This window comes from Dipodomys merriami, unplaced genomic scaffold, assembly GCF_024711535.1.
Source record: "Dipodomys merriami isolate MVZ:Mamm:240054 unplaced genomic scaffold, mDipMer1.0.p SCAF_122, whole genome shotgun sequence".
In the NCBI taxonomy this organism is placed as follows: domain Eukaryota; kingdom Metazoa; phylum Chordata; class Mammalia; order Rodentia; family Heteromyidae; genus Dipodomys; species Dipodomys merriami.
Window position 1 is genome coordinate 1,365,940 of NW_027202516.1, and position 25,327 is coordinate 1,391,266.

General features: G+C 49.4%; 1 protein-coding gene across 14 annotated transcripts in view; it reads left to right on the top strand.

Annotated features, from left to right (window-relative positions):
- Nucleotides 1–24,688, top strand: part of Dst (dystonin) — a 311,344-nt gene extending 286,656 nt beyond the window's left edge. For 7 of the 14 annotated variants that reach the window (XM_070017230.1, XM_070017239.1, XM_070017231.1 and 4 more), the window contains 17 exons: nucleotides 767–926; nucleotides 4,314–4,508; nucleotides 5,276–5,404; nucleotides 8,194–8,337; nucleotides 8,923–9,111; nucleotides 9,959–10,088; nucleotides 11,554–11,717; nucleotides 12,636–12,798; nucleotides 13,415–13,569; nucleotides 13,721–13,795; nucleotides 14,541–14,558; nucleotides 17,389–17,506; nucleotides 19,069–19,140; nucleotides 20,217–20,416; nucleotides 20,755–20,865; nucleotides 23,060–23,183; nucleotides 23,570–24,688. In XM_070017230.1, coding sequence (XP_069873331.1) covers nucleotides 767–926; nucleotides 4,314–4,508; nucleotides 5,276–5,404; nucleotides 8,194–8,337; nucleotides 8,923–9,111; nucleotides 9,959–10,088; nucleotides 11,554–11,717; nucleotides 12,636–12,798; nucleotides 13,415–13,569; nucleotides 13,721–13,795; nucleotides 14,541–14,558; nucleotides 17,389–17,506; nucleotides 19,069–19,140; nucleotides 20,217–20,416; nucleotides 20,755–20,865; nucleotides 23,060–23,183; nucleotides 23,570–23,817 — 2,395 coding nt within the window. In that variant the 3' untranslated portion in view covers nucleotides 23,818–24,688. The remainder of the gene's footprint in view (nucleotides 1–766; nucleotides 927–4,313; nucleotides 4,509–5,275; nucleotides 5,405–8,193; nucleotides 8,338–8,922; nucleotides 9,112–9,958; nucleotides 10,089–11,553; nucleotides 11,718–12,635; nucleotides 12,799–13,414; nucleotides 13,570–13,720; nucleotides 13,796–14,540; nucleotides 14,559–17,388; nucleotides 17,507–19,068; nucleotides 19,141–20,216; nucleotides 20,417–20,754; nucleotides 20,866–23,059; nucleotides 23,184–23,569) is intronic. The other 7 variants (XM_070017235.1, XM_070017244.1, XM_070017243.1 and 4 more) reach the window with 3 other exon arrangements.
- Nucleotides 24,689–25,327: the final 639 nt, after the last annotated feature.

The window sequence follows — 25,327 nt, forward strand, 5'->3', positions numbered from 1 at the left end:
CCACGCATCTCAGTGAAAATGACGGCCTTCTCCCAGCTCTGTCAGACGGCCGCCCTGCATGGCCCGCCCTTTCCCCAGTGCCTCTCATGTAGATCTCATTTCTCTGCCCCTGACGGTTCCACTGTCAAAATCTTGCATCCTCTTTATAATGCCTGAAATTATTTTCACTTAGGACATTTTTACAAAACAAACAGAAAAATCTAGTGATGGCATATGTCAACCCCCCGTCTGACCCCAATTTGTAGAAATTGGGGTGAGTGACCAGGAAGAGATGTCCCGGGAAGATGGCGCTGATCTCAGCCTTGACTTTGGGGATGCATGCATGAATCCACACACACTTACTTTCACAGAACCGGTGGCACACTAAACCCTGTCAGGATGGGGCGGGAGGCCTGGCCCAGCAGCAGAGCACCCCACAAGTGTGAAGCCCTGAGTTCACACCCCAATGCCTACAGTCAAGTTTGAGTCTGATCACTTAAAACTGTTTCAAGTGAACTTTTGAGAAACAGAAAAAAAAAAAACATTTTTTAAAATGAGGAAACTTGAAGAATCTATGATTTCCCAGGTTGGTACACCAACCTGGCCTGTAAATAGATTGTGTACATTCTACAGTAAAACAGAAAGCCTGAGACACTGAGCAGAGAAATGTGGTGATGGCCAATATCAATGTATTGTTTTTATTCCACTCAGTGTACACAAACTTTAGTAAGCAGAGATTGAAGCTTTTCTGTGACCAAGACTCCTTTTTCTACTTTGTTCACTCCAGACAAAACAAGCTGGAAGAGGCGCTGCTGTTTTCTGGACAGTTCACAGACGCACTGCAGGCCCTCATTGATTGGCTGTACAGAGTGGAGCCCCAGCTGGCCGAGGACCAGCCTGTCCATGGAGACCTGGATTTAGTGATGAATCTGATGGATAATCACAAGGTAGTATCGTCTGGGACGTCTGTCTCGTCGTGTTGGTGGGTTATTCTGAATGCAGAAGGATTTGCAGGCTAGCGCAGGACATGGTGTGCTCCATCAGCATCTTCAGGGCTGGACTAAGTCTGCCTTCAGCAGAGCCAGGAGACCAAACCTGAACAGGGAGGGGAAATTGTTCAGTGTATCAGTGAGTTTCCTGGCTTGGGAAATGCCATATCTAGAACCTTCTGAGATCTTGAAATGAGATTTCTTTCCTTGGTGCTTTAAAACATGTTTCAAGAAAGTGTTACTGCCTTTATTTTTCTAGACAATTACGTATATGTCTTAAAACCAATGTGCTGTGGCCTAGAAATAGGTTGTGTGTTAGAATATGAATCCAGGGGTATGAGCCCAGCTTGTTATTAGGTGCTCTTGTATTTGAAAACAATTTTAACCTTGACCCCTGACCCTTGAGCAATCTGTGAGTCAATAGCCTGGGCTATGAGGGACTTACTGTGTATTTATTGCAAGAAAAAAGGCTTTCCTCATTAAAGCATCATACAAATCAAAGACTTGCTGTGGTGTGATGCCCTGGAGTAGGACCAGCCAATACCATGTGGCTTTACAGAGCATGTCCACTGCTAACAGCGCATCAGAGTTGACCATCTCTCCATCCTCTGTCTGAATGTGCTTCTTTCCTATGACTTTTAGCCCCCCCCACCCCCCCCCCACAATTGATTTCACTTGACAGTATTTTCTTGTCACTTGACAATATTTTCTTCATACTTTAGTAGTTCTTCTTTTTTTCACCTACCTGGTCTTTTTAAAAAATATTTTTTAAATTTTTTGTTGGCCATGGGGCTTGGACTGGGCCTATATGCTGTTCCTGAGTTCTTTTGCTCAAGGTGAGCGCTCTACCACTTGAACCACAGAGCCACTTCCGGTTTCTGGTGATTAAGTGAAAATAAGAGTCTCACAGACTTTCTTGCCCTGGGATCCTCAGATCTTACCCTCCTGATTAGTTAGCAAGGATTACAGCCACCAGTGCCCACCTCTAGACTTTCTTAAATAGTTGGACTTTTGTACATTTCTTTCCTCCTTTCTCTTTTTGGCTGTGTTTACACTACAAAGAAAGTTCAATGTTCTTCAACATTGGCAGAAAGTAAAATAAAGAACATTGACTAGGCCCTTATGAATTACTTTTTTAAAGTACCTCACCTTGCTTATAATGAAACAAATGTTTTTGTGCATGATGAATTCAAACTCTTCCATTTCCAGCTTTCAATGCCTAATGAGCACTAAAATGTTACTCTTTACTTAGACACCATCTTTATAAGCTCACTGTCGAAATATTTACTGCCCCAGGCATTTGCCAGATTTTTTTATATACTACAGCCATCAAGAATGAATTAATCCGTGAGCATTAGTAATGATTGGAAGGCTGAAGAAGTATACAAACCACATTGGAAAGTATTCAGACTATTGGATGAGTCTAATCACAAATAGACTATAGATATTGTATATTGTACCTCGTGTGTGTGTGTGTGTGTGTGTGTGTGTCTGTGTGTGTGTGTGTCTGTGTCTGTGTTTATATTCATGTCTCACTTAACATGTTAGAATGAAATGAAAGAATTCACCATACCTTCAGTTAGTTTGGATGGGCTTACTTTTGTAATGCTTTCTTAAAAAGCAAAATAACTTTATTCTACATAGAAATTGGTTGTTTGAACATCTCATTTTACATGTAGCATCTTGGAACAGAAATGAACCCTGGGCTCCCTTCCAGGAAATCTGTGGCCCAAAGGGCTGAATTTAGCCCTTGGCCTTGGCACATCACTGCAGAGAGAACAGAGCCCCAAAGCTGTGACACTGAGATAACATATAGGGATTTGGTATTTGAAATCTGTGTTAAAATTCAAAATGAAGCTGGGCATTGGTGGCTCATATCTGTAATCCTAGCTATTCAGGAAGTAGAGATCTGAGGATAATAGTTCAAAGCCAGCCAGGGTAAGAAAGTCAATTAAAATCTTATCTCCTATTAACCACCAAAAAGTCAGAACTGGAGCTGTGCCTCAAGTGGTATAGTACTGGCCTTGAGTGAAAAAGCTAAGGGACAGTGCCTAGGCCCTGAGTTCAAGCTCCAATACTCTCCCCTCCACCCATTGCAGTGAGTTAATACCCAGGAATTTATGGAGACAAAAACATCCTCCAAAGAACAGTATTTCAGGTCAGCTTTGCTCCTCTGGGGTCCAGCATCTCCAGACAGACCCCATGTTGATGCCAGGGACACGTGGCCAGCCCGCCACCTTCATGGGCCTTGGAGCCATGTGGCTGCAGTACAGGTGTGCCACAGCAGCCACCTGAGAGGACTGAGAGACTGCCAGGTGACGAGGCGTCAGGCGCCCCGGCGTGTGTCCACGCGGCGTTGAATGAAGCGTCAGGAGCCCCGGCGTGTGTCCACGTGGCATTGAAGCGTCAGGAGCCCCGGCGTGTGTCCACGCGGCATTGAATGAAGCATCAGGCGCCCCGGCGTGTGTCCACGCGGCATTGAAGCATCAGGCGCCCCGGCGTGTGTCCACGTGGCATTGAAGCATCAGGCGCCCCGGCATGTGTCCATGCGGCATTGAAGCATCAGGTGCCCCAGCGTGTGTCCACGCGGCGTTGAATGAAGCATCAGGAGCCCCGGCGTGTGTCCACACGGCATTGAAGCATCAGGCGCCCCGGCATGTGTCCACGCGGCATTGAAGCATCAGGCGCCCCAGCGTGTGTCCACGCGGCATTGAATGAAGCATCAGGCGCCCCGGCGTGTGTCCACGTGGCATTGAAGCGTCAGGCGCCCCGGCGTGTGTCCACGTGGCATTGAAGCGTCAGGAGCCCCGGCGTGTGTCCACGCGGCGTTGAATGAAGCATCAGGCGCCCCGGCGTGTGTCCACGTGGCATTGAAGCATCAGGCGCCCCGGCGTGTGTCCACGCGGCATTGAATGAAGCATCAGGCGCCCCGGCGTGTGTCCACGTGGCATTGAATGAAGCATCAGGCGCCCCGGCGTGCGTCCACGCGGCATTGAATGAGGCATCAGGCGCCCCGGCGTGTGTCCATGTGGCATTGCCACCATGTTCAACTCCAGCGTGACATTTAAAAATAAGGCAGTTCCTCCTGGGAGTGTACAGAATTGCATGGATTTGCACAAGACTGTTTGTTCCCCTGATGTTCAAGTGGGAGCCAAGGCGCCCCTCCCCCTCCAAAGCATCTACCCAGAGGAGGGTCTTTAAACTACTATTTTTAGATGTGTGTGTGTGTGTGTGTGTGTGTGTGTGTGTGTGTGTGATGCTTTACAAATTTATATTTCGAACAGTACATTTTGCTGTTTTGGTTTTAGAGTGCCAAGTTTATTTTTCAAACTCTGGTCTTGTTAGGTCTTCCAGAAAGAGCTGGGGAAGAGAGCCAGCAGTGTGCAGGCGCTCAAGCGCTCAGCCCGTGAGCTGGTGGAAGGCAGTCGGGACGATGCATCGTGGGTCAAGGCACAGATGCAGGAACTGGGCGCGCGCTGGGACTTGGTGTGCGCGCTGTCTGTGTCCAAGCAGACGCGTCTGGAGGCAGCCCTGCGCCAGGTGAGTCCTGCGAGTCGAGCTGCAGCCCCGCAGAGGGGCTCTGAGGCTCTGGCAGAAGTGTGGGGGTCCTTGGGTCTCCACCACTCCCGCAAACCCCTCAAGAAGCGAGGTGCCCCCAAGGAGGTTTGTGCTGAGACCCAGGTTGTTGAGTGCATGAGACGTTTCCTTCTGCCTCTAAAATGCTGCCCCGTCGCTTCAGTGTTGACTTGAGCCTTATGGAAGCTCGCATGGCACACACCCTAATACTTGGGGGTGACGGTGAGCGGCACAGCAGCTGGGGTCATGGCCGCTGCCCTAACGCGGAGTGTTGAGTGAAGACATTGGAAGTAAGCGTCCAGCCTTTGAGTTATTTCAGTGACTTCCTGTAAAAGTGAAGCCTTCTTGCCGAGAATACATACTTAATTCATCAGTTACCTGCTACATAAGTGAAGATAGTGACTAAAAGCTGTAGCCTTCAAGTGAGCCAAGGCCTCTCACCGGCTCTGGGGGGTTTTGTAGACTAATTCACTTCATTAAGTCCTGGTTATCTCAACCAAAAGTGGGAATTATATTGGCTTCTACTTACAAATTTATTTAAGGAAATGGTGCATGAGAAGCACAAAGCATCATGTCATTTTAATAGGAGTAGCGTCCATCATTTAAATTTTCAGACTTTTAGTTACTGAAGGGAGAATCTGTTCCTGTGACTTTTACTAACAGGCATATTTGGGAATCTTGTGTGTGTGTGTGTGTGTGTGTGTGCGCACACGCGCGTGCACGTACATTAGGCAGAAGAGTTCCACTCTGTGGTCCACGCGCTCCTGGAGTGGCTGGCTGAGGCCGAGCAGACCCTGCGCTTCCATGGCATTCTCCCAGATGATGAAGATGCTCTCCGGACTCTCATTGACCAGCATAAAGTGAGTGATCCCTGCAAATGCCACATGGAGGAAAGAGGCCTGCAGCTCCAACTATCAGGTCGCACAGGCTTTTCCTCTGGTCCCACCTCTGATGCAGCTGAGGTTGTGTCCATGCCATGGTCCTGTGGCCTTCTTGGGAAGATGGTAGTCTAGGATTAGTCAGGTTCATATCCAGGAAACACATCAATTTTTCTATAGCGTTGTTTGGCTTTTGACCAACATCATCCCATTTTGTTGCTCTTTTATGTGGATCTTGAAATGAGTAGTTTGGCCTTTAAAAAAATCATACCAGTAGAATTATAAATTAATAAATTCGATCTTTATAGGCAGCCCAAACAAGTAATTTAATAAAATGTAGAACAATGTTATTTCTAAGCCTTTGCCAGTTCTGCTTTTAATCAAGAACCTTTTTTTTTTTGCACTTTATTGATAGTCTATATTTTAAATCTGCAGTATGACATCTTACATAGGGAAAAAGCTTCTTCCTAAAAGAACTATTATCAGACCGACTTTTTAAAATGACCTTTCAAGGTCTTGTTTTGCATTAAACAAGTTTTTTTAGCAGGTGTAAAGCACTGTACAAAAACAAGGAAAATTGATACATTCTTAAATTCAACTACAGGGCTTCCTTACCAGGAGTTTTGTTGGATATATTTTGTAGAAGGGTGTTGTGTTCACGTTTAAATTGAAAGAAAATGAGAAACCAGATAAAGCAGACTTATTTTGTGCTCTGATTTTTAATCAAGAACCTTTTAAAGCCCTTTCTAGAACTTCCTATAATATAAACTATAAACTGAAAATGAGGATCCCATAGGAGATAGCATAGATTTAACTTTCCAAATAAGAATCCAGCTGGTGAGTTTTCAAGCTCAGGCCTTTCTCCGGCAGTGTCTAGAACTTGGCAAAGCCCTTAAATGTTTCATCCACACAGCTCTGAACAGATGTATCTCAACCTTTGACTTGAAAACTCAGGAGTTTACTGTGCCAGCACTCCATTTAATGTTGATGTCAGCATTCCTATTAACTTTAAAGAATCTTGTTAACACCACTGAATAACCTTGCCTTTCCAGGTCAGGATAGAAATGTATTATTTATTCTAATCATGCATTATATCATCTATGGGGCGTCTTGTCTTAACACTTCCTTGTTGTTAACAGAAGTCATACAGGTCACAGAACATCATTTCTAGGAACACAGTGCTATCTAAAGCTTTACATTTGAAGCTAGACAAGAAGAGTGTGTTAAATTTACAGTACACTTTATTTTGGCTCAATATTTAAAATAGAGCTTTTGTTATGGATTACCTGGGCTGGCCCTCGGCCTGCAGTGAGGGGCACTAGCACCCTAAGATTTGGCAGTAAGCGCATAGCCACCTGTGCCTCCTCGCAGGCTTGGGCAGGGGTAAGATGCCATCTTTGAACCTGGCGGACCTTCAGGTCTAGCAGACGTGGGCAAGGGCTCTCTAACAAAGCTGCTTCACAGAAGCTGAAAGCAGAAAGCCAGTGTCTGCTGATGATAGGCTTTAAAAACGAATCAACACTCTCCAGTCGTATGAGTGCAGGCTGTGTCTGTGGCCCTGCTGCCAATGGCAGTAGGCTGGGGTCTCTGTGGATGCGCCAAAATGATGAAGAGGTTTTAGGGGCAGAGGTAGGTCCTCGTTTTTAGATCACGTGGAAGGTCTGTGTCTGTCTGCTGCACGTACAGCACTGGTGGTAAAGGTGCAGGGATGTCTTGCAGTAGGTGACTCCACGACTGTGGAGCCTAGCTCATTCTGGGTCCTGGAGGCCCGCTAGCTCTCGCAGGCTGCTTCGCAATTGCCAGCCTGGTGCCCTGACACTCCTTCCTGACTGACTGGTCCCACCCGACTGGTCCCGACTGTGTCCCTCGATACCTCCCTCGATACCTCCAAATGCATGCTTCCTAGCCCAGTCTTCTCTCTTCTTTAGTCCTTTCCTGAACATATTTTGAATCTCTCCTGGTATATTCAGATGCCCAAATAGGCTTTTTGTGTAGTCTTACTTTGGTGTTCTGGGGTTTGAATTCTGGGACTCACATTTGCTGGGCCGGCATTCTATCTCTTGAGTCACATCCCAGCCCTCTTTTCTGTTCATTACTTTTTGAATTGAGTCTGACAGTCTTTACTCAGAGTTGGCTGATCACAGTCCTCCTGCTCACAGCCACCCACAAAGCTACAGTAGCAGGTATGTACTACCATACTTGGTTTGTTGAGATTAGGTCTCATGCCTTTTTTGCCCTGGTTGCCTCAAACTTCAGTCATTTGGACCTCCACCTCTCAAGTAGCTGGGCTTGCAAGTATGTGCCACCATGCCTGGCTCTGGTTTCGTGCCTCTGAGATGAGAGGGTCTCCGGGGCTTCTTCCAAACTCCTGTGGGCCTAAGTAATCCTCCCCCGTTGCTTCCCAAGTGCGGGACTTCAAGGGCATCGGATCTGGCTCTAACCACCTCATCTTAGTCGTCAGACCTTTGTCCCCTATACCAGCATTGTTGATAGAAGTACTGTCTTGCCACCTTCCATTGTAATACGGTTGCATGGTATCTACATTTTGGAGACCTATTTTATATATTACATTTTAAAGCATGAGCTAAAACCCTGTACGTGCATTTTGACCTAGGTATTAAAAGGTGCTTTATTCTTCATTTCCCTGCCCCCTTTTCCCAATTAGCGGATGACTTCTTACTGAATAAGCCAGTTGGAGATCTTGTTTGTTTAACAATGAATGGCCCAAGTCCTGAGCTATGCTTTCTACCTAAGCCTGTTTTCTGCGATAGGAATTCATGAAGAAACTGGAAGAGAAACGAGCTGAGCTCGGCAAAGCCACCAGCATGGGCGACGCCGTCCTGGCCCTCTGCCACCCTGACTCCGTCACCACCATCAAGCACTGGCTCACCATCATCCGGGCCAGGTTTGAGGAGGTGTGTGTGTCTCCAGGGAGCCCGCAGGAGCAGGGGTGTGTGGGGAAATTCAGCTAGTGAGGTGCACACCCTGCGGATGTGGGAAATGAGGCTCTGTGGAGGACCTGCTTTTTCAAAGCCTCCTGGCTGCAGTCTCTGAAGTTCTTCAAAAGAGGGAGGCGTCGGCACTCTTCCCTGGGGACTTTCAGGGGTCTCTGGACCACAGCCCACAGCCCTGGCCAGTGCACATGCACGTGTGTGTGTGGCACAGTTGTGGAATTCACAGTGTGAATGAACTATTTAAGGTTGCAACTGCTCCACTTGGCACTGCGCTGTGTGGAGCAGGCACCCCCATCCCTCAGAGCCGAGTGAGCCGAACACAGCGTGCTGGGGGAAAGCCTTTACCCCAATAGTGACGGCCGTCCCGGACTGCCTTAGTCCTCACATGCCGGGTCTCCTGGCCAAAAACGGGACAGAGAAAAGCCAGAAGCACGGCCGGTCTATGCATAGGCCAGCCAAAGTGTGCATTTTGCACTGTGTGTCTCGTGACAACACGCTTATGTCTACTTTGGAAGAAGTTCCCAGCACATGGTGTTTCTGCTACAGGTGCTGGCCTGGGCCAAGCAGCACCAGCAGCGGCTGGCGGGTGCCTTGGCCGGGCTCATCGCTAAACAGGAGCTGCTAGAGGCGCTGCTGGCCTGGCTGCAGTGGGCCGAGACCACACTCAGTGACAAGGACAAAGAGGTCATCCCTCAGGAGATCGAGGAGGTGAAGACACTCATCGCTGAGCACCAGGTAACGAGGCTTGCACCTAGCCTGAGTGCCGTGGGCTCTGACACTGTCTTCCTCAGAAGATACTGAGTGTGTTTTCTCTCTTCCCCTCTCCTCCCCCTCTTCTTTCTCCTCCTCCCCTTTCCTCCTCTCCCTCCTACACACGCCCCAACTCTGGTATCTGGAGTTCTAATTCTACAGCTTCCCTAAAGCTTGTCTCTTCCTTCTGTGGCCTTCCCTTCTTTGCTGCCTGTGAAGCTCGAGTCAGATGATGCAGTCTCACGTGAGCTCTTGGACTGCCTCATGCCTCCTAAATGAGCTCTCTAGTCCTTACACCTTCATTCTAGCCTCAGCGCTCTACTGCATTCACACATGTACACACACACACACAATTGCACTCACGCACACATCACGCACACATGCATGCACATGTGCACGCACACACACTGTCCTCAATCCCGTGAATCCTTCTGGTCCTTGTTTCATTGTTTCATGTTCATTTCTCATGGGTCTTCCAAGATGACTGGACATCCAGATTGCACATGTGTCCTATCTAAAAGGAAATGAATGAATGTCTTTCTCAGAAAAATGACTTCCCCATAAATCCTACTTGCTTTAAGCTCTAAAGCAAGTGGCATCACACACTGACCCGACTGTGCTCACAAAAAGGAATATTCATGTGAGCCTCCTGGTAAAGCGGTTAGCACTGCCATGGTTAGAGTTTAATAAAGCGTCTTACAGGGTATTGATGTCTGGAGTGGTGCTTTGTCTCTGCCCAAGTCCTTCCCAATCAGTTACTGAAGTGGCAGCGTTTTCCACTGATCTGATCTGGTCTGCCCTTAATTCATTGACACTAGTCTTCTCATTGTAGATGTTCATGGAAGAAATGACGAGAAAACAGCCTGATGTTGACAAAGTCACGAAGACATACAAGCGGAGAGCAGCCGGACCTTCCTCCTTGCAGTCCCACATCCCCGTCCTGGAGAAGGGACGGGCAGCAAGTAAGCCAGATGTCGACACAGAGGCCATGGCCTTTGCCTTCTTCTTTTGGGTTACCATTAGTTGTTTGGGGCCATCAGTGGTGCTGCACAAGCACTCTCTCCAAAGCTTCCTTTCTGAAGGAATTCATAGGCTGAAGTGTACTATAGAAGCTCATGTACAAATAAAGGAAATGCCCCATCCACGATTCTGTATTTAACGCTGCTTGCTTGAAGTGGATCTTTCATATCAGATAGAAGAAACTGGAAAGTCGCCCACCAAAGGCTCTCGCCTTCTTCTGTTGTGTGATAGTGTGAGTGCAGTGGCTCGGGTTCCTCTGACCAGCGTTCGCAGCCCGCATGCTCCTCGTTCTTCACTCTTGTTACTGTTTCTGAGGCAGTCTGTGCAACTAAGTAGCCTTAAAATAACAATCGTTAACTCCGAATAGCTTAAAGCACCATTGACTTTGTGCATTGTGTGTACTGCGTATTACATGTTGGCAGTACTCTCCACTTGAGGTACAGCCCCAGTCTTCTTGACTTTTTATTTGTTTTTCAGGGAGAGTCTCATGCTTTTCCCTTGGCCAGCCTCGGATCACAATCCTTTTAACCTCACCTCCTGGCCTGCTAGGATTACAGGCCGACAACACAGTGCCCAGCCCCATTTTGCGTATTTTTGGATAGTCTTTTACATGGGTATCTGAGCTGTCGTAGTTTGTGTATTACCTGAGGTGAGAACGCTGGAGCGAACCCTGTGCCTCACCGCTCGCCAGCCCAGAAGCAGTTGCACAAGTTACTTCCGCTCTGCTAAGCCTCATTTCTCACTGGATGTAGTGAGAGCCAAGTGAGCTGGTGCTTTGTGTACTTGTCAGGCATTGGTTATGTGCTCAGAAGTTACCGGCTAGCCCCAGTCTGGACATTACATCCTGAATCGCCTTACCGTAGTACTTTTCTAGGCCATATTTAACCATTCAGTAAGATGAGGACAACTATGCTTGAACGTAATAGAAACTTGTGAAAAAGGAGCCAGATGAGAGACAAAGTGTACTCACTGGCGTTGGTACAGGACACAGACCCGTGGAAAGGGTCCTGAGCCCACGCTCCCACCCGAGATGGCCTCACAGCGCAGCTTGCTTGACTTGTCCCTGGCGCGCACCTGCTCTGAAGAAGGGAAGCCAGCTTTGCTGGAACTGATTCTCTCACTTGCTGGGGGATTTCCTTAGCATGCCTGTACCAAGAGGAGGCTCAGAGGGCTCAACACAGTCCCTGAAATGCCTGCACTTTAAGCAGGAACATGTATTGAGTGAGCTCTCCATACACAGACCTGCCCTGTGCAGGTCTGTTTCTGTACCTTGAACAGCGCAGCCCACGCGGGCCCTGTGCGCTTACCCAGCACCTCCGTTAGACTTCCTGTTTGCATGATAATGACGCCTGCACATGCCACAGTGCCGGCAGCTTCACCATCCTGATCAGAGTTGTGTCTTAACAGGAAAACGCTTGGCCGCATCAAGCTTCTACCCCTCGGCATCGCAGACCCCGATCGAAACCAAGAACCCCCGAGTGAACTTGCTGGTGAGCAAGTGGCAGCAGGTCTGGCTCCTGGCCCTGGAGCGGAGGAGGAGGCTCAACGACGCCCTGGACCGGCTGGAGGAGGTGTGTGCTCTCTGCCTCCACCCTCACCCGGCCACACCCACCGGGGCTCACCTGCTCTCACATCAGCAAACAGCGCTCAGCTCCCAACTGAAAGCTAAGAAGATAGACGTCACTATAGCATTAGAAGGCTATGTGAGATAAAGCTATGTGAGATTGGGATTTAGAGAATCAATAAAGTAAGCCTCTTACTTTTTTTTTTCTTTTTGGTGGTTCCAGAGCTTGAACTCAGGATCTCACGCTTCGTGGGCAGGCTCTCTGCCACTTGAGTTGGGCCTTTTTTCCCCCTGATTATTTTTGAGATAGGCATTCCTGGACTGCAGTCCTCCTGTTTTTTGTTTTCCATTGTAGGTGGCTTAACAAGCCTTACCACCATGCTTTTTCTGTTGAGATTGTTTCTCACAAACTTTGTCCAGATGGCCCTGGAAGCACAGAGCTCGCGATCGCAGCCTCCCCCGTGGCTGGGACGAGAGGCGCGCACCGCACCACACCACCACTGGTTAAAATGGACACTCGCACACTTTTGCCTCCTGATCCCCACTTCCTGAGTGATCTCAGATATGAGTCACCACACTCAGCTAAAATGTTTACATGTTAACTAACTCCTTAAAGAAGAAAAGGAAACAAAAACAATAGCCCTGTACCTGGCATGTGTCTATACCAACTGGCCAAGGTAACTGTATATGATTCAGATCTTTTAATAACATGCACTCTGACTGGAGATTTGGCGTTCTGGAGTTTGGAATTGGGAATGTGTTGGACGTGTAGGCCAGTTAGGAGATGGCTCATAGGGAAGAGCGGAGGTTCATGCAGAAGAGTCAGGGCCTGCCTGTGGAGTCCCACAGCAGCGATCATTGGATGGCATGGAGTGCCATGCCAGCTTGGCACTAACCCACCACAATGCCCTGTACCCTTTTTTAGCTGAGAGAATTTGCCAACTTTGATTTTGATATCTGGCGGAAAAAATACATGCGGTGGATGAACCACAAGAAATCTCGAGTGATGGATTTCTTCCGGAGAATCGACAAAGACCAGGATGGGAAGATCACGCGGCAGGAGTTTATTGATGGGATCCTCTCCTCAAGTAGGGCCTGTTTCAAAGAAAATAAGCGTAATGTAAAGCTCTAGTGTTACTGGGAGCTGGGCCGGGAAGTCACTACCTTCACCACACAGTGTGCTTGAGGACATCCCCACCTCCGGTCAGGGGCCGGCCCCAAGCTGTATCCTCATCCGCCTAACAGAGGTGCTGAGATGTGTTAACTGGTGTATAGTAGGAAACAAACACCTGTCCCTTTATCTTCCTAATTAATAACCTAATGTAAATTCCCACAGTAAGCCTCGGGAGCCCTGAGCCACCCTCTTGTTTGACGGTCCTGTCCGTTGGAGCACGATTTCTCTGACAGATGCTACTAGACGTCCTTGATTTCCTATCAACTTTTCTTTAAATGGACTAGTTGTTGAGCCCTGTGGAATTTTCAGCCTACAAAAGCCAGAATTTTCTTATACTCCACCCTAGAAATGAAAGATAAATTTGAATCATGTATATAGATGTTGATTTGTTAGGCTTCAAATCCACTTTTCAGAGAAGAATTTTGACACTCTTGATCAGCCTGAAATTGAGCTCCTATGGTCAGGAATACAAGGGTACGGGGAGCAGTCTGCCTACTTACCAGTCCTTACTCCTCTTGTGCAAATTTTAGAATTCCCCACCAGCCGACTGGAGATGAGCGCAGTTGCAGACATCTTTGACCGTGATGGGGATGGGTACATTGACTACTACGAGTTCGTGGCGGCCCTGCACCCAAATAAGGACGCATACAAGCCCATCACAGACGCTGACAAAATCGAGGACGAGGTACTTGCTGCCCACGGTTCTTCAGCTCCACCCGCATGTCTCACAGTTCCTGTCTTACTTAATTCCACGTGGGTGGTTGTATCAGAGCTGTGAGGTACCACTGCAGAAGGCAAATATTACAGTAAACATTTCCCCATTGATTTTTTTTCAGGTCACGAGGCAGGTGGCTAAGTGTAAGTGTGCAAAACGATTTCAAGTTGAACAGATTGGGGACAACAAGTACAGGGTAAGCTTTCAAAATGACCTTGTTCCTTTCAAGGCTGTGCCCTGACATTCATACAGTTTCATCTGTGTTGTTTTCCAAGAATCCTAATGTTTTTACCTCATTTCAAAATGTAATGGGCTGTGAGGCTCCAGCTTATGTGGGGAGGCAGCTTAGGTCTTGTGTATTAGAACATAGCTTCAATGCTTGCCACTTGCAGCAACTGTTGAGAGAAATGTTCACAGCAAAGCCCACACATCGCGCATGCATCCAGTCACTTTGCACTTTGCGCTGTTGTGATGAGAGGTAGGTCTTGATTTGAATAGCAGAGCTGCTCCAACCCAAACCGTGCCATTAAGATGTGTGGGCTCTTCCTCTCAATATGACAGAGAGGCAGTATTTCCCACTTGGGCAGTAACTCTTTGCTTTTCTTCAACACCTTAATTAATGGGGTCCACCTTCAAAACAGAAGAAAGACTAGGAATTTGACTTTTTTCTACTTTTAATGCTAAAAATATTTCTGCATATTTTAACTTGGGTTTGAAATCCTAAGATTTTCTAACACGTGCACATAAACTCTTTGGAAAATTATTGAAGGACTTGATTATTACACATGCCTAATATAGATTCTCATCTGAAGCCCAGCATGTATGTGTGTGCACGTGCGTGCGTGTGTGTGTGTGTGTGTGTGTGTGCGTGCTCAGCTGTGCCAAACACTTCCTCATGAACTAATTATGTCTTTCTTCAATTTTTCATTTTTTTTTATCAGTTCTTCCTGGGAAATCAGGTATAAACTGGTGGATTGTATTCTCAAGTTCCTATGTTTTTTTAAACTTTAGCTCATAGTCATTAAAGCTTGCCAAGGCCGATCTCCCCAGGCTGCTGCTCGCTGCTCACTGTTGGTTGCTGTGGTGTTTCTGTAATTGCTCCAGGGTCCTGAATCCAGGACTCCTCTGCTTTGTGCCTCTGGCGAGGAGATTACTTTTATGGGAACCAGACAATCCATAGCACTTAGCTGGCTACAATGAAACAGTGCAGTGTTTGATGACACTATGAGCATCTGTTTTGTGCAAAGATCATTGATTCTCCACACAGCTCTGTGTCTATTTAGGACATATGGCACATGGTAGCTGACCAGGGTCACATAGCTCAGGAACGTGAAGAAGAGTGCTGCAGAGTCTTGTGACGGTGCCTGAGGCTCTGAGCCGCCAGCTTGGGCTTTTCATCTGTGCAGGAGCAGTGCCACCTCGGTGTCATTCCTTTTGAGGAAAGGGACTACACACAGTGTGTACAAAATCTTCTACAGTTGTTGCCGAATATCTATTTTGGTGCTTATGTCCATGTGGGCTGCTGGTGGCACTGCAGCCTGGTCAGAATTTTAAAAGTAAAACACAAAATTATATGCCGATTTCACCATATCCAAGGAGAAGATTTTTGACTAATCTTTTATTAGAAGCTTATATACGTAGAGAAAGATAGATAGATACAGATATAAATATACACATGCACACATAGGACTTATTTTTCTGCCACTGCAGTTTAGCTGTTATTACATCTTAAGTTTCAAATTCTCCATTTTCTTGCAAGCAAATGATGTATTTAAAATAGAAATAGTCTATTACCTTGAATGATTTTTTTCCCCAAGAAATTCATGGAGCCCAGTGGAGTGATACGATCCCTGCATTCGGTGTGTAAGGATCAGATTGATCAAATCCCATTAGTTACAACACTACAATAAAGTGTTGCTCTTCTTGTTATTTTTGTAGTGAGCAAATGGCATCTTCCTCAGTCTGGAATTGTGTTGAGAATAACAGAAATGCCTCCAAAGATCGCATTTACTGAGAAGTCAAAGAACAGTATTTAACCTGTATGCTCTCATTTCAGTTTGGCTGTTAGAAAAACTAGAGACTTCCTAAAGTCAGTGTTGTCTGGAGAATTTATTTCTAAAATGACATTTAAAATTATTCATATTTAGAATTATTAAATAGATCTGTAAGACAGCTTTGGTTATTTCCTTAAAACTTTTAATTTTAGACCAAATTATCTGTCCAGTTATCTGGTTCCTTAAGAGTAATTTTCTTTCAGCCCCTTCCTTTCCCATTGCTTACTAGCAGCACCAAATTTTTTTCTAATAAAATCAAGTTACATTTTGGTTTTTGAATCTACATCTGAAGAATGGGCCCACTTATTGGCCCTTAGGTCCATCTTTAAAAAGCAAGCTTGTAGGCTGGGCGCTGGTGGCTCACACCTGTAATCCTAGCTACTTAGGAGGCTGAGATCTGAGGATCGCGGTTCAAAGCCAGCCCAGGCATGAAAGTCCGTGAAACTCTTACCTCCAATAAACCACCAGAAAACTGGAAGTGGCACTGAAGCTCAGTGGTAGAGCACTCCCCTTGAGCTGAAGAGCTGAGGGACAGCGCTCAGGCCCAGAGTTCAAGCACCATAACCGACAAAAAAAAAAAAAAAAAAAAAAAGCAAGCTTATAAATAGAGGCTCCCAGAGGTGTTTTTCTACAACCTGCAGCCTCCTGTCCATTTTACTTACATCTCCCACAGCCCAGGGCTAAAGCTTTCTGAAAAGTAACCAAGTGACTCTTCTGAAAGTATTTATCTTACCATAGCAAGCCAGACAAACAACCAGAAGCACAATTCTATTTTCCCTAATTTATAAAGGAAGTCATTTGTGTTGATTACCTGGTCCTTTTGCTCTTTTATTGGCTAGGTTAGCAACTATGAAATTAGTTTGATGGCTTTCTGAAGTTAGACAAAAGCCTATTAGAAATGATTTCAGGGTATAAAGTCAATTTTCCTGGGCTTTCAACAAGCCTCTTACCAGAACTACCAGTAGATTCCACTGCGTCCACTCAGGACTTGTGAAATCTGGGGCTCATCCAATGACTGGAAGCTACTGACAGGGTGAGAGGGCACCCTGTCCTCATGGATACACTGCTCTGGGGAGCTGAGCTCGGTCTGAAAGCTGTCTCCTTAGCGATCTGCCCACAGCAGCTGCAGTATCATCTGAAACGGTATTGAAAGCCAGCCTTCCACCAACTGGGCTACCAGACTTTAGGGATGCAGAAATCTTAGTCATGTGTGAAAGTGATTTTTGTTTCATAAGTCAAACCTTTCTTGGGGAAAACAAAATGAGCTCACTAAGATTTCTCTCACAGATATAAGAGGAAAATAGTGTTCATGTAAGTGGACCAGGAATCACTAAATTTTCCCTGGAGTCATCTTCCTGTGTAAAAGCTCTGGTCAGATGGCCAAGGCTTCATGGCTGTCTATGATTTGTAGAAGCGTTTTTAATCACTGCCTTGCTCTGGTTGTTTCCATTGCGAGAAAGAAAAAAATCCTTTTTAGGACAAAACTTCATTAATACAACTTGACAATAACCTTTGTGATCATTTTTTTCCCAAACTGTTTCCTTTGGGCTAAATCAGCATGGGGCCGCCTAACGCAGTCCATCTCAAAGCTCTTCCTGAGATTGCACTAATGCTGTGGGCTAAGCAAGGCCTCCAAGCGGCCCGTTTAAGCTCCTGCTGACTCCACCCCCCTGGCTGGGCCTTCGGGTGAGCGTGGCAGCTTCCCTCTCTCTCTCTCTCCCTCCTTCCACTGCAGTTTGGAGATTCCCAGCAGCTGAGACTGGTGCGGATCCTGCGGAGCACCGTGATGGTTCGTGTCGGAGGCGGGTGGATGGCGCTGGACGAGTTCTTGGTGAAAAATGACCCTTGCCGGGGTAAGGATCGGGCAGGGCAGCCTGGGGACCAAGAGCGCCCAGTGGGTCCTCTGTTCTTCAGCCTCACAGACACACCCGGCCAATGGGCATTCACTCCAAAAGTGAGGGAGCCTGGCCCTGTGGTCTGCCAGGCTCGAGTTCCCAGAGAGCTGCGCAGTCAGGCAGAGCAAGCTCTGCTCGCGTTGAAATGCCCTCCACGCCACGCTCTAGCTCAGTGGCGGAGTGCCTGCCTGGCAAGTACGACGTCCTGGCTTCTGTCCCCAGAGCCCACAAAAGACACAGATGCCGTCACATCGCTGCCAGGGTAAATGTGAGGAAGGAATTAGACTCAGTTTTTACCTTTCAGACCCACAAAAGACACAGATGCCGTCACATCACTGCCAGGGTAAATTTGAGGAAGGAATTAGACTCAGTTTTTACTTTTGAAACCCTCCTGTCTGTAGTGTTCCAAATGAGCCCTTTACTCACCAGGAAAAGGTAGTGGCAAGTAGCAAGGAAGGAGAAAGAAGATGGAGGGCAGGAAGATGGGAAAGGCTGGAGAGAAGGCTTTCCTGCTCTGGGACCCCGCATCAGGTCACCGAGGGCTCGATTGGTTTTCATGGTGAAAGAGCATTTGATTGCAATTGGTTTTCATCATGAGAGCATTTGAATGCAGTTTCTAACTAGGAACCGTCTACTCAGGAGGCGCTTCATTTTTGTCTCACTTTAAAAAAACAAAATGATCGATTTCCTCCCATCAGCAGGGCTCAGCACATGGTGGGCTACCCAGGGGAGCCCGGGGCCAGCTCTGGACATCGGGACCCACAGTGTCAGATGAGCAGGCCCGGCTGCCCCAGCCCTCCACAGCTGAGGACAGACCTCAAAGAGAAGTAAAGTAGTAGGATCACATGCTCCCATTCTAGTGGCCTTGTATCACTTATGGGTGGTGATAGGTGCCATTAGGCAATGTCACTGTCATGTAGACAAAGTGTGCTTACACAAACCTGCTACACCCCAGTCCACATGAAAAGTATGCTGGTAGGTGGATGGACAGACAGATAGCTGTGTGTATATAATCTCCTGGGCCTACAATGAATATTCAGTAATACCACAGAAAAGTACACAGGAGACTGTTGCAGCTAACCCAAGACCTAGGGGGCTGCCGCTGGCTGGGGAGACAGGAGGATCTGCAGTGCTCGTTTTGTAGAAGTAGGAGCACATTGATCCTGAAAAGCAATGAAGATGTAGTACGGCCAGTGCATAAATGACGCTGCCTTTGTCCTTCTGCGTCCCAAGATGGGCGGGGGCGGGGACCCTGTCCTGAGTGGACAGGTGCCACCCCTGCACCTGGGCAGTAGTGCGCCCACGGTGGGCGGCCCTGGAGAGGGGCGCCCCTCAGGCGTGCGTGTCTGGGGCGTCTGCACCCTGTGGGTCAGGCTTTCAGGACGGCTTTCCTGATTCCTCTGAAACTCCAGCTAAAGGTGGGGTCTGAGCTCCGGCTGCGTATTCAACTGCTGACTTTGTTTCTTCCTCTGCTGACTGTGTTCTTGAATGTGACTGCTGTCCTGTGTCATTTCTTCTAGTTCACCATCATGGGAGTAAAATGTTACGTTCGGAATCAAACTCTTCAATTACTACCACTCAGCCTGCTATAGGTTGGCAAGCTCTACCTCTGCCCCGCTCTCCTCTCTCCCCCAGACATTCTCGCTTTATCCTTTGTGTGACTTATTACGCCTCATTCATTGTGTATGGCTTAACTCCTGTCCCACTGAGCTGGTGCTTCCACACCTGTGTTCGGAAAGCCCGACACACGTCCCATGCACTGGCAGTGGGAGTGTCTAAGTGATCCAGCACGTGCGCACACGTTGCTCATCGGGTTCTCGTGGCGTGTTTTCGAGTGCACATGTGTGTGTGTGTGTGTGTGTGTGCACGGGCTGCACCACTGACAGCACATGAGCCCTGGGGTCTGGCGATGGTGATTGCATGCTGACAAAATGGTGTCTCAAGGCATAAAATTAAAAGACTAACTGCCTCCTTTCCATGAAAAATCTGGAAGTTTCCATGTGTCTCCATGACTAATGAGCCATTTCTCCTTCTGTTTAATTCTACTGTTGAACTAATCCCAGTGTTCTGTCTGATGCCCCTGCTCCCAGCCTCCAGGGTACATGCCAAAGACACCGCCCCCTCACCCCCCCAGCCTCCAGGGTACACGTTAAAGACACCGCCGTCCCCCAGCCCCCAGGGTACATGCCAAAGACACCGCCTGTCCCCTCCAGCCTCCAGAGAACACGCCAAAGACACCTCCTGTCCCCTCCAGCCTCTAGGGTACACACCAAAGACACCGCCTGCCCCTGGCTGTCGTGGCTTAGAGTGGTGGAGGCGGTGGCATCCGTGCTGGCATGAGCGCTCCATCGTCATGCTGACTTTCTTTGCAGTGGTATCCTTGCTGACGTCTAGTATTAGAATGAGCACTCCCGTCCCCTGCCCCCAGGCACAGTGTGGCACCAGAGAATGCATTGTGCAGGGATGCATTGGACTGTTCGGTGTGCTCCGGTGGAGTTAGCATGGCAAAAGGTGTTCTTGAAATCCCCAGTGTGATCTCTGATGCCAGGTGATGGGTCTCTCCATAAAGACTGAGTGCCTCTTTTTCTTCTTTGTGTGTGTGCGTGCGCATGCGTGCGTGTGTGTGTGTGTGTGTGCGCGTGTGTGTGTGTGCATATGTGTGTTCTAGCTAAAGGAAGGACCAACATGGAGCTGCGTGAGAAGTTCATTCTGGCAGACGGCGCCAGCCAGGGCATGGCCGCGTTCCGCCCTCGGGGGCGCAGGTCACGGCCTTCGTCGCGGGGAGCCTCCCCCAACAGATCCACGTCGGTGTCCAGCCAGGCCGGGCAGGCAGCTTCCCCGCCAGCCCCCGCCACGAGCACGCCCAAGGTAGGGCTCCACGACAGACTCTCCTCGCCCGCGCCTCTGCGGGGCTGCTCAGGGTCAGCAGGGCCAGCCTCTTCTCACGAGGTTTTCTTGAGTGCATGCTTTTGCCTCGTGGCTCCACTGAGATCGTCCCCGCCAGAACTCTGTTATCTTTCATATTCATTTTTCTTTTTAAACTCCATTTATATTTTTGTGTGTATGAGTTGTCATCGGACCTTCATACTCATTTTTAATGGTTATTATTCAGCCTGTGAAGTGGGACTCCGCTATGATTGTCTCTTGCTGTGGCTTTGGTTCTGACCTGCTCTCCTTTACATTTGATTTGCCATTGTTCCATGCAGATTCTCCATCCTTTAACACGCAATTATGGTAAACCATGGTTGACAAACAGCAAAATGTCAACTCCTTGTAAGCCAGCAGAGTGCTCAGACTTTGCCGTGTCATCTGCAGAGGTATCGTAAGGCCCGGACCCAGTCCTAACCCAAGTCCTCTCTGACTGAAAATAACACCCACTAACCCAGCCTCTCCACCGCCTTCCTCCACTCACCTCTGATAACCCTGAGTCTTTCTGTGGATGTCTATGGAGACACGAGCAAGGGGTTCCTGTGAGGCACACTGCACCCTGATGCAGCCATACCTAATGGCTCTACACCTTTATTTTGGGTTCCCACTCGTTCTTGTTTCTGCTTCTGGTGCTTAGAAGAACACAGTACGGGAGATAATATCCCATCTCTATATGAAGTTTCCTCTACAGCTGGAGGAATACTGTGCCAGCAGAAGGAATCTGGGCACTACCGCTGTGTGGGTGTGACAGGCAGGCGGATTCACCTGCAGGAGCTTCTTCTAAATTGCGAGCTTTTGAGCGAGAGTTCCTGTGGGCCTGGTGCTCCTGAGTGTGTGCCTCCTTCGCCTCTGCCCACAGCCTGTGGCGTAGCACAGCCGCTGGATTCCCAGCAGAGAGCAGAGAGGGTGTGGAGCTGTGCAGAGTGGTGGGCTTGAGTAACTGGTATGTGTGAGTGCGCTGGCAGGTGGCAGGGTGCAGGGCACACCTTTCCAAAGCACCGTGCCCGTAACTGACTCCTCACAGGAGGAAGAGGAGACCGAGAAAGCTCCTCACCCCAAACCCTCGACTTTCAGCCAAGTGAGGAACACGCGTACCACAGAAATGCCTGCAAGGGACCGTGGCTCCGCTGCGGCAAAAAAGGAGACCAGTTTCAGGCACCTCAAGTGACTTGTTCACATCCATTTTAGATGCACAGGGCTAAGCCAGGCATGGCGGCGCCCACCTCTGATCTCAGCCGTGCAGGAACCATGGCAAAAGCTTCAACTAATTATAGAGAGCAAAAGGGGCTGGAGGCAAGGCATGGGCCTGGCGAGCACACAGAAGGGTATGTGCATATATGTATGCGCACATGTGTGTGCATATGCACCACATACACATATTTACAACAGACTGTCGTAAAACTGGCAGCTCCCCCAAACTCAGGCCATCCTACCAGGACTCATGCATAACTAGGTTTTGTTCTGAGTAACCTCATATAGTGAAAGTCACGCAAACGTGGCAGCATCTGCTTGTATGGAAGAGTCTGTGGCTGGTGAGGCGTGGAGGGCTTGGACGGCCTAGGGGGGATTTCCTGAGTCCCAGCTCCTCCCTGGCTCCCCGCAGACTGCTGACAGTGTCAAGCCCGGGTTTAACACACTCAGCGCTGTGAGGCGGGCGGTCACTCCCTTCCTGGGAAATGTGTAAAAAAGATAATGCACAGGGGAGGGAGAGGAAGCGCTGGGGTTGTGTGTGCATAAGAAGTGGTCCAGAAAACTTGGAGCGCTGGACGTGTAGACCCTGTGCTCGTGTGTGTGTGCACAGCATGCAAGTGGGTGGACGACAGGAAGGTTCCAGTAGTGTGGACGCCAGGAAGGGTGTGTTCGGCACGTCTCACACATGCACTTGACCTGCCATAAGGGGAAATGTGCTTGTTTTCTTCAACATCGTTGGCTGTAGTGAAGAATATGACTTCATGAAACCCCCATGCATTTACTTTTTCACTTTGGTGGAATTTCCAAAACGTTGTCTGGAAAAGCAGTCACTTCACAATTTGCCGTCACTGTAAACGTTTTCCGTCAAAAGTGTTGCCTGTGGATCTTGCATGAAAAGGCCATCCCAGATGACAGAGCCAGCGGGGTGTGGCTGGGTGGTGGAGAGGCCCTGGGTCCGGCCCCTGCACCATTTCCAAACACAAAAGCCAACAGCAAAAAGCGACAGGGTGTGGGGTGCGGGGTGCGGGGTGTGGAAACGGCGTGCACGCGTGGCCTCGGCCCGGCCTTCGCGTTGGGCTCGCGCACACGCAGAGTCCCGGCCAGCCTGTGTCTGTCTGTCTGGCTCTGCCTCCTGTGCAGGACGCCTGGCCTTGGGCAGTGAGTCCCTTGCTCCCTGGTGCTGGCTGTCACCTGGAGATACTAATGCTCTTTCTGTTTTCCTCCCCATAACTTGGGGGGCGGCGGTGGTGAACCTCCATCTGTGTTTGCTCTTCAGCCTTGAATCCCACTTGCTTCCCGTTTCCTCGGGGTTCTGGGGTGAGGTACTGGGGGAGGAGGCTAGGGAGGGCGCCCCTGCCGCGGCATCTGACTCGTGTCCTCGCTGTCACACAGGGCACCCCCATCCAGGGCAGCAAGCTGCGCCTGCCCGGGTACCTGTCAGGGAAGGGCTTCCACTCCGGGGACGACAGCGGCCTCCTCACCACCGCGGCCGCCAGGGTCCGGACGCAGTTTGCGGGTGAGTGTGGGGCCTTGCCGCCCCGGGGGGTATGGAGACTGCAGGCGTTCCCCCGGGGTGACAAGGCGGCCCCAGCCCACCGGGGGCACTCAGCTGCCAGACAGGTGACCATGACACCCCGCAGACAGGGCCGAGTAGAGCGGTCAGAGGACAGGCCTGCAGCGCCCCACCCCACCCCCGCAGGCGGCCGCCTCTTCGGCCTGCTCCCAGCCCAGAACCACCTGGCCCGGGCTGGGCCTTCCGCCGGGTATGAGGCTCACGGGAGCGGGGAGGGCACTACAATGCAGTTCTCCCGATGCTACTAGGTGTGGGCCACATGCTGGGATGTTCCAGAGCGAGCTGCAGGTGGGTGGATAACCAGCAGGACTCCTGCCTTCTCTTGACAGAGTCCAAGAAGACCCCCAGCCGGCCCGGCAGCCGCGCGGAAAGCAGAGCCGGAAGCAGGGCCGGCAGCCGCCGCGGCAGTGACGCCTCCGACTTTGACATTTCCGAGATCCAGTCCGCGTGCTCAGAGGCAGAGGCTGCCCCCGCCACGCCCAGGCCCACGCCGCGCGCCGGCCCCCGGCCCTCCAAGATCCCCACGCCCCAGAGGCGGCCGCCCGCCAGCAGACTGGACAAGGCCTCCAAGAGATAGTGCAGCCAGCCCCCACCCCCCCAGCAATGATCATTGGAGTGTGAACGATGTAAAGTAGGGTGTAGAAATTACTGTGACATACTGCAAGAGGAGAGTTTAAAGTTCTGCAGACGGCCTTATTTGTGTATCTGTCTTTTTATTTGGTCTGCATCCCTCGTGGTCAGACGCACTGGGGTTCAAGTCACATCCTATGTGACAGGAAGGATGCATGGAGCGGGGGCCGCCCCGCACAGCAGGTAAGTCTCGGCTCCCCGACAGCCGCGACGCTGCGCGACGCTGCTCCGCAGGAAAGATACCTCAGGATGATTCCTCGTTTCTCTTGGAAATGCCAAAGCGTGGACAGAAAGTCAACCAGGGATATCTTTTGAGATGACTTCAGTGTCGATCACGACACGTGCGCACTCGTGCCCGGCCGGCCGCCCGCGTCTGTGCGGGCCCTGCCGTCCACGCGCAGAGGCGCTGGCCACCACCGCTGAAGCTATGACCAGCTCTAGCGTGCACGCGCGTGAACGCGAGGTTTGCTTTTGCTTGAATGGACAGTAGCACCTGTATCACGGAACTCACCTTGTAGTAAAGCAATTCTGCTTGCAAAAAAACAAAAAGCTATGAAATAAAACATGTCCCTAACTACATTGCTATGGAATTAATTTTTCCCCCTAGGAAAATTGGTGTATTTTTTTATGAGCAGTATCAATTTGGAGAGACCAAAAGATACTTTAAAAATGGGTTTATTTTGATTTCTCATCTAAAATAATCATGTTCTGGTATTATATCTACCTATATTTAATAAATATATACATTTTAATTTATTATGTATACTCACCTCCTATAGAAAGGTATTAGTATGCATTAATAAACATAGTCACTTGAACACGTGGCACAGCTGGTCATTTCGAGCGAGTGTGTTCGTTGAGCTAACTCGTGGCAGGTCAGGCCACACAAAGCTGGGCGTGGTGGCTCCGCCTGTAATACCAGTCGACTGCGAGGCAGGGATGGGGTGTGTGGCTCCAGGCAGCCAAGGCAGGACGGCGTTCCTGAGACCTGTCTCCAGCACTGGCCAGACCACACTCTGCTCCCGTCACCTCGGCAACCCACCGTCTAGGCATCTAGCAAGACCCTGTCTCAAAAAATAACCAGTGCAAAGGGGGCTGGAGGCCTGGCTCGAGTGGTACAGTGCCTGCTTAGCAAGCATGAGGCCCTGGGTTCAATCCCCTAACCTTCGCCAACAAGGAAGGAGTTGTCATGAAATCCTACCACATGTTTGGTAAGTACTGGCTTGGGAGCTGGCTGCTGTTGCTGCCAGGGCGGCTGGGCCCCGGGCTCGGGCCGTGAGAGGCGGCTCCTCACGCAGTTCTCACACACGGATCCGAGGATGACGAGAGGATGACTGGCTGTATTAAGGGAATATGGAGCCCTGTTCCTTTGTGACCAACTCAGGATTTCCTAACGATGGAAGTGGCAGCAGCTGGAATTAGAAGGATGCTGGGTCGTTGCTCTGCGCATGAAGGTC